The sequence below is a fragment of the Sylvia atricapilla genome, chromosome 5 (genome assembly GCF_009819655.1).
Source record: "Sylvia atricapilla isolate bSylAtr1 chromosome 5, bSylAtr1.pri, whole genome shotgun sequence".
Taxonomy (NCBI): Eukaryota; Metazoa; Chordata; class Aves; order Passeriformes; family Sylviidae; genus Sylvia; species Sylvia atricapilla.
The window spans coordinates 71,263,804-71,279,111 of NC_089144.1; the positions used below are offsets into that span (position 1 = coordinate 71,263,804).

The 15,308-nt window shown below is 50.3% G+C and overlaps 1 protein-coding gene across 1 annotated transcript in view; it reads left to right on the top strand.

Annotated features, from left to right (window-relative positions):
• SLC6A13 (solute carrier family 6 member 13) overlaps window positions 1–15,308 on the top strand; it is a 30,742-nt gene that overhangs the window by 2,563 nt on the left and 12,871 nt on the right. Inside the window, exons 3-7 of the mRNA XM_066320125.1 lie at window positions 2,899–3,033; window positions 4,028–4,168; window positions 4,735–4,819; window positions 6,908–7,040; window positions 11,067–11,201. Of these exons, the coding sequence (XP_066176222.1) occupies window positions 2,899–3,033; window positions 4,028–4,168; window positions 4,735–4,819; window positions 6,908–7,040; window positions 11,067–11,201 (629 nt within the window). The remainder of the gene's footprint in view (window positions 1–2,898; window positions 3,034–4,027; window positions 4,169–4,734; window positions 4,820–6,907; window positions 7,041–11,066; window positions 11,202–15,308) is intronic.

Below are 15,308 nucleotides of genomic sequence, written 5' to 3' on the forward strand. Positions count from 1 at the left end.
CTGGGTCCTCCAGAAGGGCAGGGGAGAGGGGAAGTGGTGCTTGGCTGGGAGCTGGCAGGGAGTGAGCACTGGGGACCTGCGGCTGAAATCCCCTGGCTTGAGCCTGGGGTAGTCTCATGGGCCTCACTAAACTGCTTTCATCCCAGTGGCATACAAGAGGATTAAACTCTGTTGAGCTGCTTTCACACCGTGCTTTGTTCAGCGCTTGTTTCTTTTCGCCAGGTGGTCAGGCAGTCTCTTTCCCTTGTTGAAAAAGGAGAGATTTTCCACGTGTGCTTTTTCTGTGGGAAATGCCTCTTGGCTGCTTGTTGAGCTGTGTCTGGCCCCACTGCTGCAGCTTTCCTTGGGTGCTATCTCCTTGGGTGGGAGCAGGAGCTGGAATCCTGTCCAGGCATCCCTTGCCCTGGGCCAGGGGAGAGCTCAGGGAGAGGGGAGCTGCTGCACGAGCAGCAGAGGAAAGACACAAAGGGATTTCTCGGCCTTTTCTCCCTGGAGACGTGGGCATGAGGCAAAGTCCTGTGAAGCAGTAGAGCCTGTGAGGACTTTGAAGTCCCAGGCAGGTTTTTCATCTCCTGCCCCCTTTCCATAAGGTTAGAGCAAGGATGGGGCACGAGACTCCTGTGTGGCAAGGAAAGCAGTTTCTGTAAGATTTCTCCTGGGGCAGAGCAGGGTGATGAGGTGGTGCAGGACACAAGGTTTCCACAGAAGCCACCCCCCTGCAGACAGCGCTGTATCAAAACCCTTGGAATGCCTCAAGTTGACTTTTAAAAGTTGCCAGAGGTTTTGCTTCATACTCCTTTAGGAATTCTGGTCCAGCCACTTGCTTCTCCCATTCTTCCGTAAAGGTGCAGGGCCTTTGTTTAATTTCCAGCGCCAGGTCAATCATAACCAGCCTACAACCATTAATTCTTGTGCCTGCCATCACAAGATGGCACTGCCAAGCACTGCCATCACTCTGAGGTAGTTCTGCCCTGCTGGAAAACTCTCTGTCTCCCTCCTGAACTGTGTGGAGACGGTGGTGATAACTGGGTGGTGATAACTGCCCTCGGCTCTTGCTTTGCCTGCCTAAATATGAGCCCCTGCAAGAAAATGGTATCTGCAAAATGTGAGTTTTGAGGGATATTTTCACATAACAAAGGAAGAGCGGTCCCTTACACGTTTAATGCCCAGTGCATGATACCAAAGCCCTACATAGTAGTGAAAAAACAACAAAGAAAAGCAAAAAAATTGTTCTTTTTGCTCTTGTTTGCTCTTGCTTTCCCCTGCAGTGGCAGGGTCAGGCCCTCCCTGGGCAGGCTGGCCCTGTTGATTGGGAAATACCAGGGAAGCCTGTCTGGTGGTGTGGCTGCCAGCACTGCACCCCCACCCCAGCTCCCCACACCTGCCAGTGCCGAGGCCTCTCTGCTGAAAATGGGATGGGGAGGGCACTGGGACTGCCTAGGGAGTCATTGCCTTCTCTGCTCCAAAATTCTGTGCTATTGCACAGCGTACATGTCAGGACCCTCCTGAAACCTTCCTGAAATTCCTGAACCAGAGGTTCAGAGACAGGCCAGACTGCAGGCTGAAAATAAGGGGAAACTGGGCTGGAAAGCTTGACTTGCTGCCCCAGAGACCTCTCCTGGAGTTTAGTTAAACACAAACTTTGACATGACGACAATCTTTCTTGGAAACAGGCTGGACTTTCATGGTGATATGATTTTGTGTAAGTGGGGAGTTGAGGTGAAGGTGTTGGGCCAGCCCTTTCCCCTGCCATTTGCCTTCACCAATTTTTGTTTACTGGTCGAGGGACAGCATTGTTCCTGCAGACCTGCCAGGTATCACAGAACCACTGAGATTAGAAAAGGCCTCTAAGATCATTGAGTCAAACCATTAAGCCAGCACTCCTTTCAGCTCCTGTTTGTCCACAGGGAGCTGCCAAGCTGTCTTCCCTGTCTATTTTGCTTTTTTTTTTTTTTTTTTCCCTTCAAGAAGGGTGGGCTGTGGCTCTGTAGCTGGCTGAGATGAGCACAGGGTGGGAATCCCAGCCAGTCCCCAAAGTGCCCCTTCACTTTCCCTACCCCTGCCTGCTAGCTAAGCTTCTTAATGAAATCTCCTGGGTTTTGAGCTCTCTGGTGCACCAGGGTTGTTATTTCGCATACATCCCCACCCAGCTGAGCCCAAAGCATCTCACAGGCAGGGAAAAAGCCTGTGCAGGGAAATCACAATCAGTGCCTGCCTGGGTTGCCACCTCTGACCCTGCTGCGTGCCCTCTGAGCCCACCACAGTCCAAGAGGCTGCTCTCTGCTTGAGCCTGCCTCTGTCCTGACCTGTGTCCTTTCGGCAGGGCTTGAGCAGCTCCAGTGGCACGTGACGTGTGAGGGGCACATGATGTGCGTGGACCCTCTCGTGGGGCTGTCTCCTGTGCTCTGAGGGGTAAAGGCCGTTACTGCAATTAACATTAGCCTGGCACGTCTGCTGCTTTTCGCCAAGCAAATGATTGAGCAACCCAGATGGGCAAAAGTGTCAGTCTCCATGTGCTCCTCAGAGCCTTGTGCTGGCATCCATGGGTTTGTCAGCTTATTCAGCCACAATAATCAATGTGAAAGAAGCCACCAACCTGATTAGAGGTTGTAATGTCTTTACATTTAATGTCTGTATTTCCATACAGCTATTCACAACTTTCTTCTCTATTCTTTGTATATATTGAATTATTCATGTAATCACATCACTCCAGAAGATGAAATGTGAGGAAGATTTATTTTTTTTTTTTTCTGCCATCCTGTGATCTTCCAATCTCCCCAGCTGCCACCCCTCCAAGGGATGAACTCAGGAGGAACCTGCCTGGTGACTGCCTGGAGGCAGCCTGACCTCAGTCCCCTCATGGGGCTCATTTTTCTGTTTGCCTCTTGAATCTGCCAGGTGCCTTCTTCATCCCCTACCTCATCTTCCTCTTCACCTGTGGCATCCCAGTGTTCTTCCTGGAGACAGCGCTGGGGCAGTACACGAGCCAGGGAGGGGTGACAGCCTGGAGGAAGATCTGTCCCCTCTTTGAAGGTGAGTGCAGGGCGCTGGGAGGGCAGGGTCAGGTGGGGAAGCCCTCCTGAGGGGGGTGAGCAGAGGTGTCTCCCCACATCTCCTGGATCATTATACACCTCCACATATCCCACCTGACTGAGAGGGCCACTGCCTGCTCCCTTTCCAAAATCCTGCTGGAGAAGTGGATCACCTTCTTCACCTGACAGTTCTCACTGTTACATTGCATCCCAGTTTCCTTCTCTATGGCCACAGCTTCGGCCAGGAGCTCTGTGCTCCAACCAAGGTTGTTCTCTAAGAGGCAAATAGGGAAAATGCTGCTGGTGGTTATGGGTAAACTAAAGCATGCTGTTGGTATTTTTTAAGTTGATGCTCAGTCATCTCTGTGAGTTCACAGGTTGGGTAAAACCTTACTGATGAAGGGGACAGCTCTCTTAATGAATAGTTCGTAGTCAGATCCTCTGTTTCTAGCCCTGTTTCATCACAGTTATCCAGCCTCAAGCCAATTTCTGTGATTTCTCTGAAAGTCACAGTTGCCTCCTCCTCATGTGCCAAAACCTTTACCTGCTTCTCCAATGCCTCCCAGAGAAGGTGTGCAGTGTTAATAAAAGGGCTTCCCAAACAAAAGGGAAGAAGGCAAGTGAAAAATATTAAAAAAATTGGTTTTGTTAGAGGAGATGTGACTCAGCAGGTGCCGTGCCATCGTATGTTTCTGCCCCCTTGGGTGGAGTTCCAACCGTAACCTGCCCAGCCCCTGCCCAGCGTCCCTCCCATTGCCACCCTTTCAGCAGGAGGGCTGTGGCAGGGGGGAGGACGGGGGCCTGGGGACCCTGACTGGATGCCCACTGCTGTGGCATAGTGGCCTTTGGGGAGGGGACAGTGCACTGACATTGATGGGGCAGGGCATTCCAAGGCAGAGCAGCAGGCACAGGCACTAGGAGAGCAGCTCCCAAAGGGAATCCTGTGCCTGTCCCTGGCCTGAGGGTCACCTGCCTTTGGGGCTCGCTTTCTGCAGGAATTGGCTACGCCTCACAGGTCATCGTCATACTGCTCAACTTCTACTACATCATTGTCCTGGCCTGGGCCTTGTTCTATCTCTTCAGTTCCTTCACCATTGACCTCCCCTGGGGCAGCTGTGACCACGAGTGGAACACAGGTGGGTGTGGACCCCTCTGCCTGTCCTCCAGCAGATCCCAGCTGAGGGAAACCTGCTGCTGCCCGGGGCCAAGCCTCAGGAGAGCGTCTTGCTCCTGTGTGGGTGGGACACAGGTTTTGGGGTTCTAGGTCATTGCAGTGCTGTTGGCACTTTTGTGGGAGAGGCTTGGTTGATCTCAGGTTTTGCTAGGCAGTGCTGTGCTGTGCAGTGGTCACCCCTATGGTGACTCCTGCTCTGGGCTCCCCATAAAATGGGTGCCCAAAATAGTTCATGGCATCTTTCAGTCCTGCTCTGTGTGTTAGCCACAGACCCAGTGCTGATCAGGACTGTACCCACTGGAAGGAAAAATTAAATGGCATCATCTTAAGTGTCCTAGATTTCTTGCCAACCCTTCCATGGAAGGGAATTTTTTGTCTGTGTGGATCCTTGGGACTATACAAAACTTGTCCCGGAGCCAGTGTCAGTGAGTCTCATCACCGTGGATGGGCAGGGAGGGATGTTTCAGATCCTCTGGTACTCTGAGCACTGTTGCTTACACTCCTCCTGCCCCTGGGCCTTTCCTACAGGGAACTGCCTGGAGCTCCAGAAGGCAAACTCCACGCTCAACGTGACCAGCGAAAACGCCACGTCTCCGGTCATCGAGTTCTGGGAGTAAGTGAAGGCCAGCCCTTCCCTCTCAGACAGAGCTTCCGTGGGCAAGGAATGAACTGCAGTGGCACATGCTATTAACCCGTGCTTGCCACAAGAGGACACAAGGGGGGAGCCGGGCGAGTCAGAGTGAAGGCTCTCAGGGGCAGCCTCGTCAGTCAAGATTAACTTCACTGTGCCCGTGGTGTTGCTCTGGAGCTGTGCTGGCATGCCTCAGAGCCACCTGATTTTGTCCTTCTATGATGCTTTGTCCCTGTCCCTCCGGACCTTTGGGCCTTTTTGGTCTCACTGATCCATTCACTCCTTTGAATCCGTGCTGCTGTGTGACACCAGCATGTTCCCAGGAGGCTCTGGCATGGTGGGTGGTGACTTTTGTATGTGCACTGGTCTTATCTCCAAAATAGAAGTGATGTTTTCACTATAAGGCAGCTAATATTCAAGTTATGCTGAGGAGAGAAACTCACCAGAATGGAAACAAAGTGCTAAGGTCAGATAACTTGACACTGAAATTCGGTCCCTCTTGCTCATTGTTCTCTCCCCTTGCGTTAGTTCCCCTGGGGTACAGAGTAGCTTTCTATCTGTCACCAAGGCACAGGTCTGTTTGCTCAGGATCCCTGATGATCCTCAGCAGGCCGAGTTAAGCACTGAGCCCTGGCTGAATGCCTGCAGGGAGCCCCTCTGCTGCCACCGTGCATTTCCCTTGCGTGTTTGGAGGGATGGAGGGCTCTGTCCTCACCTACCCTTGGGAGTGGATGGAGCACACACACAGCACCCCCAGGGCTTCCTCAGCTCAGCACAGGGACACTGCTTTTAAACTTCAAAGTTTTTATATTTTCTTTGCCTCCTGTGTGCTCCCTGAGCCTGTGCTCTCCCTCTGCCTTTTGCTCACAAGTGGTTAGATGGTAGTCTTAGACTGCTTTTCCTGTGGCTGAACACTGGAAAAGTTGTTGTTTCTGTCACTGCTGTGACCACCCCTGTGTTACCGGGCTAAAAGCAGCGTGGGATTGGAAATTTCCACTGTCCATTGCTTCTGATGCAGCATCTGCTCCTGCCCTCCCTGGGCAGGGAGTGAGGAGGCCAGCATTTCTTTGAGGAGCTCTCACCTGCCATTGAGCTGATGGCACACTCCACAGGTCTCCTCTGGCTGCAGTGCAGCACCCAGTTAGTTCTGGTCCAGTGGCACCCTTTGCACTGGTTAGAGTCCACGTCCTTAGAAGCAGGCAAAGAGCAGCATTAGAAGGCACATCAGGGAGAGCAGTGTGATTTTTTCCGACCCTTCTCTCACCCGCTCAGTCCCTGCAAGGCTGTGGGGCAAGGAGGGCAGCAGTGTGCCTTAGACAGGGCTTCTCCAGCAGCACCTTTATTTTGGGATAATTGCTGTCTTTTGCAACAGGCTGGGCTCCAGAGCTGTTCAGGTCCCTCTCTGCCTGTCTCAGGCTTGGGATTCTGCGACTGCACCTGGGGTTTCACAGCCAGGTTCAGGTGTGTGTGGTGTAGGAGATGGAGGAGGATGAGTCCTTACTTTTGTGAGTGTTAGGAAGATTTGACATGCACATGACATGGAAAGGCTGCTATGATCTAACCTCGTTTGTATCACATAGCTCAGGATTTTATCTCCATGCAAGGAGATGCTCTAGGTGGCCTCTTCTGACTGTGCAGTGGGGATTATGGTGGTCTTGGTTGGGTCTTGGTCACAGAATGGGATACTGTGCTGCTCTAGGTCCTGAGGTCAATTATGTGGCTGCCTCAAAAGAGAAGTGTGCTATGGAAAAGGGATTGGACAGCAGTGCTTCTTGGGTGGTCCTGATGGAGTCTGCACGGTAAGTGCAGCGTATCCCTCACTCTGAGGATTGGATCATGTCAGAAATGTAGGTGAGCTTTGTGTGTCCATGTGTGACCTGCCAGGCTGGCAGTATTTTCCAGAGAAGAGCACTTCTTAATTCCTCCAGGCTTTCAGCTCAGAGCTGAACCTTGTTACTAAGACAGCTTTTCTCCCCAAAGCCATCAGGCACTGAGGAGGTGAGGACCAGCATGGTGCTGGGAACATTGGTGGCCAGCATCAGTGACCCTTGCACGTTCCCCCCCACTCAGGAGGCGAGTGCTGAAGATTTCTGATGGCATCCAGCACCTGGGTGGTCTCCGCTGGGAGCTGGCTCTGTGTCTCCTGCTGGCCTGGATCATCTGCTACTTCTGCATCTGGAAAGGGGTCAAGTCCACGGGCAAGGTGAGTCCTTGGCTCAGGTCAGGCCTCTTCCCTTGGTCCCAGCATTGGTTCTGCTCACCTTTTACAGGTTCAGAGAGGTCCTTGAGGTTCCCTGGGAGCCACTGTCTGCATAAGCCGTTGGGAGCCTGCAGGGTCCAATGGGCAGCAGCAGTGTGAGCCAGGCTCTGTGGTTTTGGGCAGGAAAGGATGGGAGCACTGAGGCCTCTCTGAGCATTAACTTTCAAGCTGTATATCCCCATCTAGTCCCTCTCCATCCACAGCCCCAGGAGACCCTGCAGTCTTCTTCTGTAGGGGGTGATTGCATGTTCCCTTCCTTCCCAGCACAGCGTGAGCAAGCGGCGTGTTTTTGCCTCTGCTGGCAAGCGCAGATGGAAAATCTTCAAATTCCTTAGCTATAAACAAAGGTAATCATGATGGCCACAAAGCCCTCCCTGCCTCAGTACCACAGGAGTTGTCTTTTTATGCTTTTTGTTTGTCCCAGCTCTTCCTACAGTTGCTCATGTTCTCCAGCAATAAGGGTCTCCTTTTTCTTTCCCCTCACACGTCACCACAGAGTGATTTCTTTGAATGTTTTTGGGAAGAGCTGGTGTGACCGTCCAGCTCCATTCCATTACAGACTGTGCCACTCTCATTTGCACTGACCCCATTACTTAGTTTCTGCAGCCGCCTCCTGACAACATTCTCAGCCAGCTTTGTCTGGAGCCAGCAAGAACAGATGGAAATGAAAAGGTTTAGTGTGTTTCCTGAACGGTGCCTTTGCATGTCGTGAACGAGCCATCGTGTGTGATGGGGTGTAAATTTTGGCTGCACCTGTTTCCATCAAGGTGATGGCATGGATGTCAGCAGTTTCTCTTGCTTCCAGAATAGTCTGGGATTATGGAACATGACAGGGAAATCAGGGAGCTTGCAGGGATGGTATTTTCTGGTTTCCATGGAGTAAAATTAGAAGAAAAGAGCAACTGCTTGCTGTGGTGGCCTGCCACAAGAAAACAGAGGCAGTCTAATAACAGCAAATATATACTAAGATACAGCAAATATATACTGAGATGCAACAAACGTAGTGTGGGAAGTCCTGAACAAATTCCATCCATTTTAGATACAACTTCTCAGTTAAATGCAAGTGATTCTTAGCAAAAGGTATTAGGGATGGTGAGATCTCGAAAACAGAAACCTTCTTTTGGTGAAGCAACAGTGTCCATAGGTTTATCAACCCTCCGTGTATTTCATAATCTGACTAAAATGATGGCTGTGGGAATATAACCCCACTGGGAAAGAAATATTCCTGAATTCTGAGGGTTTTCCTGTGGAGAGTCAAATATCCTGAGCTGAAATCACCCTACTCAGATCAGCAGTGGTTCTCATCCTCCAGCACAGGGACTGGCTGACCCCAGGAGTGCTCCCTCAGGCAGGAGGTTGTCACAGATGGAACCACTTTGCTGAGGCATGTGGATCAGATTCAAATAAAACCCTGGGTGTTGTTGACCAGCATGTGACAGAACGATCACACTGATCCCGGCAAGGTTCCTAGTGATGTAGTTAGTCCTAACAGTGCTCAAAAGATAAAAAAAAAGATTGGGTCTGAGCCAAGCACTGAGTAATATCTCATTGGGTCGAGATGTTCCTGTTGTTAGATAGAAGCTTGGCAATCTTAATCCATCAAAACGTTCTCCAAATTCAGGCCTCTGGTCTTGGTGGAGGTGTGAGTGACTGTGGAGGGAAAAGCTTATCACACTAATTCACACAGGCTGTAAAGCACATATCACATAATTCACACATAAAGCACATTACCAAAATGGGAATCCAAATCATATACCAGACATGTACCAGTTTGTACCCTGAGCCCCTAAAACTGATGTTTTTTAGAGATTAAGCCAAGCATGTGCATCCTGGAATCCTGGAAGAACATGCACTAAGGTTCTAAAGATGAGTTTACACAATGAGTTTTAAAACAATGAGTTTTAAAGATGAGTTTAAACAATGAGTTGTTTTCATGATCCTTGTTTTTAATCTTGCTTTCACGGGCTGAGAAAGCTTAGGCTTGCATCCTGTTATTTCCTGAAGTAAGACTTTAGTTGTGTGGTAAATACAGTGACGGTGGTTAAAACTGCAGGACCTGCAGATTTAATTTGCTATCACTGTACAGCTCGAAATCAGAGGCTCCTTGAAAATCTGAGACTATGGGGAATGATGGCATTTACTTGTGCTGAAGGATCCCATCCTTGGTTTCTACAGTGTTCAGGATGCAGGTTCAGAGGGACAGGAATGAACCTGCTCCAGACATCTCAGGCAATCCAGAGCCTCAGCAAGGAGGTATTTTTCACTGATCTCTGTGTCAGTGTTATCCATGACTGCTGAGATACATAGAGCAGGGCATATGAAATGCATAGAGGACCTGGAGCTGCAGATAGAGAGTCTAGTATTGGGTGTTTTCAAGGATGGGATACCTTTCAAATCCTGTCCTGCAATACAGAACCGAATCACTGGGGATTGTGTGCCCTGACCTGGGGGAGGACTCGCAGAATTAGGTGCTTTGGACATTGTTTTATTCAGATGGAGTCTATCAGAGTGGATCCAGAAAACCAAATCTCTTTTTGAATCACGACTGAGATCACAAAGATTACCCAGAGGCAGAGCAGAAGCGGTCATACTATCCAGGGAAATCATATGCTTGTTCTCAGTAGGACGTGCCCTAATGCAGAAAGTGCCAAAGATGAGTCACAGCCTGTGACTCCCACTAAGAGATGGTGGGCTTTAGGTGGGTTTTAAACAACTTATTCTGAAGGGATGGGCAGGTGTGAGAAATGGGTCACTTCACATCATTACATTTTGCACTTTCCCCAGAGATGAGCTCTCCAGAGCACAACTGCCAGAGCTGAGAAAGGAGCTGTAGCGTAGCGTTCAGGTGAAGCATGCTGATGCAAGTCCTCCCTCAGCATGTCCACACAGGAAAAACCTGAAGAAGCAACATTTCTTTTTTTGGCCTAGCATGATAATGAACAACCTCTTCTCGAGGTGGCCAATAGTTCTTTCAGGTGTGGAAGCAATGCAAAAGGATTAATCACATGACTTGGATTGTTGAAGAGGTTGCATGAGCTCGCGATATCACTTTGTGTGGGGAACAGACTGCAAGGTGATGTCATTGTGGCATGCTCCAGCAGTAGCATGAACAGTCCTGAAAGCACCCTGGTAGTTCCCAGACTGAGCATCACATGTACCAGAGGTGAAGTCCCTGAAAGGATTAGCTGATACTGGTTTCCAGCATTCTCCCAAGGGATGTAATTCCTTTGCTAGAGGAGAAGGATTTTAACCCTACCTGAATGTGTCTGCAATGCTCATGGGGCCAGTGGCAGGAAAAGCAAGAGGACAGGTGTTCCAGGTCCTGTTTGGGTTTTTGGAATTGGATTTGCCAATTCCGAGGTGTGCAGCCCTGCTGTGCCTGCAATGCCCCCGGTGGGTGATTGAACTGGGGTCACTCAGAGGCAGTGGCTGCAAGTCACAGCAGTGAGAAGGGCTGGGCACAGTCCCTGTGCCAGTTCCCCTGGGCTGGGGACCCCCAGCACCGTCCCTGGTGGTTCTTTAGTGGCAATTGTTTTCCAGGGCATTACCTGCACACCCCTTTACCCTTGGCCCTAAATGCCACGGAGAAGAGACTGTATGTCACTCAGACTCTGTTTGGAGTCTGGGGGCAGCTCCTTCTCTGATGCACGTAGATATTATACCACTGGCTTCAGCAGACCCACTCTGACTCCCACCTGCTCACAGCCTGGCTCAGGGTCTGGATCTCTCCTAGGACTAGAAGGGTTTCCTCTGGCTCCAGACATGCAATGGCATGTCATAAGTTTCCTGAGTGCATTTGAAAACGCCTTTCTTTCTGCTGCAGGAGACGCCAAGGTGCCCAGCACAGCAGCCTGAGCTGTCCCCTGCCCACCTCTCGCAGCCCCGGGGGTCAGTGCTGTGCTCCTGGCTGGCACTGTGTGCCCTGGCCCGTGCTGCTCTCTCACTCTTGTCCCTTCCTGCTCCTCCCAGGTGGTTTACTTCACTGCCACGTTCCCGTACGTCATGCTGATTGTGCTGCTGATCAGGGGAGTCTCCTTGCCTGGGGCATCGCAGGGAATCCTCTTTTACCTTTATCCAGATATCAGTCGCCTTGGGGACCCTCAGGTAAGGTGGAGGTGGGGGAATGAATGGCTAAGCTGTGCTTGCGCGGATTCCTCTGTCAGCCCTCCCTCTCTCCTTTTTGTTTTCCTACTCTTTCTTCCAATTTCCATTGTCTGACCCCTCTTTCCCTCTCTTTGGCCATAAGGCAGAGCTGTGATGTTAGTGTGTTTTCTGGTAGTCCCCGCTGTCTTGCCCTCCAGTGCTGTTGCCATATTTTCCTGTCTGAATTGCTCAGGGGTATGGGCAGTGGGGATTTAATCCTTTATCATGAGTGATGCAAGTTATTCCTCCTGTTTCCTGGGGAGGCTCCTTTGCCGTGTAACCAGACGGTGGTTGGGGTGCCACTTTGCACCGTGCTGCTTATGGGGGTGAGCCCTGCTCCTGGAATACGTGCTCCATCCTCCTTGGGAAGCGTGGTGCATGGATGGTGGGAGCCATGGCATGCTGCAGCAGCAGCCCCTGGGACCTGCCTGCCTTCCTCTCCTTCCCATCCCTGGTGAGAAATTCCTGCCTGTTTGACAGGAGGGTCAGTGCCCGACTGCTGCTTTTAATCTCTTTGGGACAAGTTCTTCCATGTTAAATCCTGGCTCCAGCTGAGCTGTTGTACCAGCCTTTGTGTGAAGGTGTTTCCAAAGGAGATTAAAGGGTGCCTGCCTGGAAAATAGGCCAGCAAAACCCTTGGTAACCCCATTAACTCTTTCTGGTCTGGCCCCAGCGCTGCTGGGGTATCAGTGCTGCCAGTGGAAGGTAAGAGCTGGTGCTGTAGGGCAGGAGGTGCGTGGGACAGCAGCTCCCTCAGCATGGAGCTGCAGGAAGGGCATGAGGACAGGTCTGTGTTTGCTGGGATTGTGTCTCCCTTTGCACTGAGGAGGTGCAATAAGCTTCTGAAATGAAACCGTATTTTTCAATGGTGCTCCTTCTCACATGAAAAGTCCCGTTGTTACCGTGGCTGTGCTGCCCAGGGGACGGAACTAAGCCACCTCAGGTGTGGCATGGTTAGTTCTGGCTGTGTCTTCATTAGATTTGTCCTAGCAAACTTTTTCTGTTGCAGCCTGTGCTTTAGGAGCAGGACACCCTTCCAGCCTAGATAATGCTGATTGAAAGGCAGAGTGCCTTTCAAAGTAAGAGGATGGCTCTGAACCAGGGGAGGAAACTGCTGAACCAAGGGGGGAAAACTTGCTTCTCCCTGCCCACTCCACTTTCCCTGATGAATGCTTCGCTTCTGAGGGAGAAAAGCAGGATCTGCGGCAATGATAGCCTTCTTCTAGCATATTTTACCCATCCTACTGAACTGTGTAGCAGGGCTTGAGTCTTCTCTGGTGTCTTCCCATCACAGAGGGAAGGGTTAGTGCCCCAAGCCCCACGTGTGTGTGGCCGTGCCCCCTGTCTCTGTGCAGGGACTGTGGTGAGAGTCCTGCCAGCCCATGGGGACCCAGTTGATAAGAACTGATTTGTGTTCAAAGGACAGTGACCTGTAATTGTTTACCAGCAATCTTGCACTGCCTGGAAAAATGGAAGATTCTTTAGTCCTCGGGAAGAGATTTTTTTTGGAAATTAACAAAAAAAATTAAAAATAACCTCTCCAATCTGAGCCTTATGAGAAGGCATCTCAAGGGGAGGTTTAAACAAAGGGCAAACAATATGCAGGGGGACAAAATCAAAGCTCTTCTGAAGTATATGAAAAACTAGGTGAAAAGAGGGGATGAATTATTTATCAGATTCTACCAAGGGAGCAGCAACAGCTGAGATGCGATTAAATGTCAGAATATCAGGCTGGTGTGTGGAAATCATTGCTTTTCACCTGCCAAGTGACCTTGGACAGAACTGGGAAATCCTGTCTCTGAGAGCTGATTGATGATGGCCTCTTCTGGCTGTGAAGTCTACAGTGCCCTAAATCATCCTGCATCTTCCTTCTTCAACCTGTGAAATGCCTGTAATTAAAATGGTAAATGAATTGTGTCTGATAGGTAGATCAGGCCATATGGAGAACTGCCAAACCAAGGCGTTGAATAATGAAGACTAGTTTTACCCAAATATGAGCAGGTAACAGCAGAACCACCAAAGAGATAATTTATTTTGAACTATGTGTCCTCAAACAAAAGAATTCTGAAAAACCAGCTCATAGCTCATTTTTTTCATATGTAGGTGATTTAATATTATGATGTTGGCATGTCAGTCATAACTAGGCCCAGAGTCTTTTCCCACTCCTTAACTGCATTGCTGTGCTCCAGATGTGTGCTGTGTACTTCACAGTGTGGACCAACAGAGGATGTGGGGTTCATTTTCCATTTCGACTTTTGATCACTCCACCCTTTGCATTTATCAGTTTTATCAACTGTTTTATTTAGCAGGAAATTCTGGAAATTAATGAATGTGATTAAGGAGTGGGATGCATTGTGGGATCCACCACTGAGAAGATGAAATGAGAGGAACTCAGAGCAGAACTAAGATTTAAGTGTGTAAAACTTGTCATTAAAAGAATTTTCTCGGGTGCTGTCAGGGTTTCTGTTGATGGAAGCTTTCAGATCACTGCCAGTGGCTGTTTAGATAGATAGATATAAAGAGAGGATGGATGGGCTTGATGCAGAAAGGGCTGTCTTGTGTGTCTGGGTTTGCTTTAAAGAGAAGAAATGCAATAGTCTCCTTTCACTCTGATATGAAGTGTCTTAGCTCAATTTCCTTAGGTTTAATGAGTGAGAATGGAGAAGGAGTTGTGCTCAGAGGCTCCTGAGTTTCTGTCTCTGTGGAAAAGCAGCAAACATTTCTCAAAGCCTCCCACTCTTATTTTCCTCTTGAAATCTCCAGAAAACACCCACCATGCTGTATTTGCTTTTACTTTATCCAGTCTTTATATAAAGAAGGATGCTTCTGTGATAAGCTGCTTTCCAGCCATCCCAGATGTGCTGAAGGCCCCTGAATTTGGGGGCTGTATCCCAGTCCTGGGATACACAGGGAAGCACCGGAGGTGCCAATGGTCAGCGGAGTTGTGCATTTCTTTCTGAATATCCTTCTCTACATCCATCTCCTTTTCTTTCACCGATTTCCCTCACGACTGGTTTTTGGAGTGTTTGCCCCTGCAGATTCCCCTCGTGGCTCTTGCTTCCCAATAGATAGGGCAGTAAGGGAAGGCAAGAGAAGATGCCCCCAGGATTTTTTGGGGGGGTCTGTCCACTCTGCCTGTGGCTGCAGAGGGAGAACACTGAGGTCATGGTTTGGACCAGGGCAGCTCTTACAGTCGGTGCTGAGCAGAGGATGAGCCCCCACAGGGAGGATGAGAGATGATGTGTGTCTCCTGCAGGGCTGTGACCTGCTGGGTTAACTGTGGGCCCCTGTACCACGCTGGGAAGAGGTCAGAGCCTCAAATTCAGGCCCTTCGTGCTGCTGCTCCCTGGCCAGCAAATGCTGCTGCTTCCCTGCAAGAGGGGAGGGCCACCACGGGCCGCCTAAATATTATTTGTTCCCCGTATTTATTGTTTTCCCAGCAAGCTTCTGCCTCGAGACGTGCTGGCTTTGCAGAGCTCTCCCCTGCTGCAGGTGTGGGGAGAACATGAGATCAGTGCTTTCAGGCAGAGCACGGCGGGGGCCTCGAGTGCTGGCACAGGGAGATGAACTGGGGAGCAAAGCCCCGTTCCTCACTCCCAAGGAGTATTTTCCAAACAGATGGGGCTCAGGATTGGGCACCTGATGCTTTGCCCTTTGGCTGGGCGGACAGAGCAGGAACAGTTTACAAATGTCGGTGACCCATTCCTTGTCTCCTCTCTGCTGGGATGGATGGGGGCGGGAGAAGCATTGCTCTGGGCTGTGCAGTGGGGCCTCAGCTCTGTGCTGGTGCAATGCCGTGGGATGTGGGCAGCCCTGAGTGAAGGGGAGCATCAATCATCCGAAAATCGTGCCCTGGGAGTCTTGTAGTAAAACCTTAGGAGTCACATCTCCCGTTCTGAGGCAGGGAGGTGTTTGTGCGGTGCAGTGGGTGGCTGCTGGGTAGTGCCAGTGCCGCAGGCTGACTCCTGAGCCATGATGTCACGAGCAAAAGAAATGCTGCTTGAACTGTAGCTCAAGACTTGACTGGTTTTTGCTCTCTGCTGTGTGTTACACCAAGTGTGACCCTCC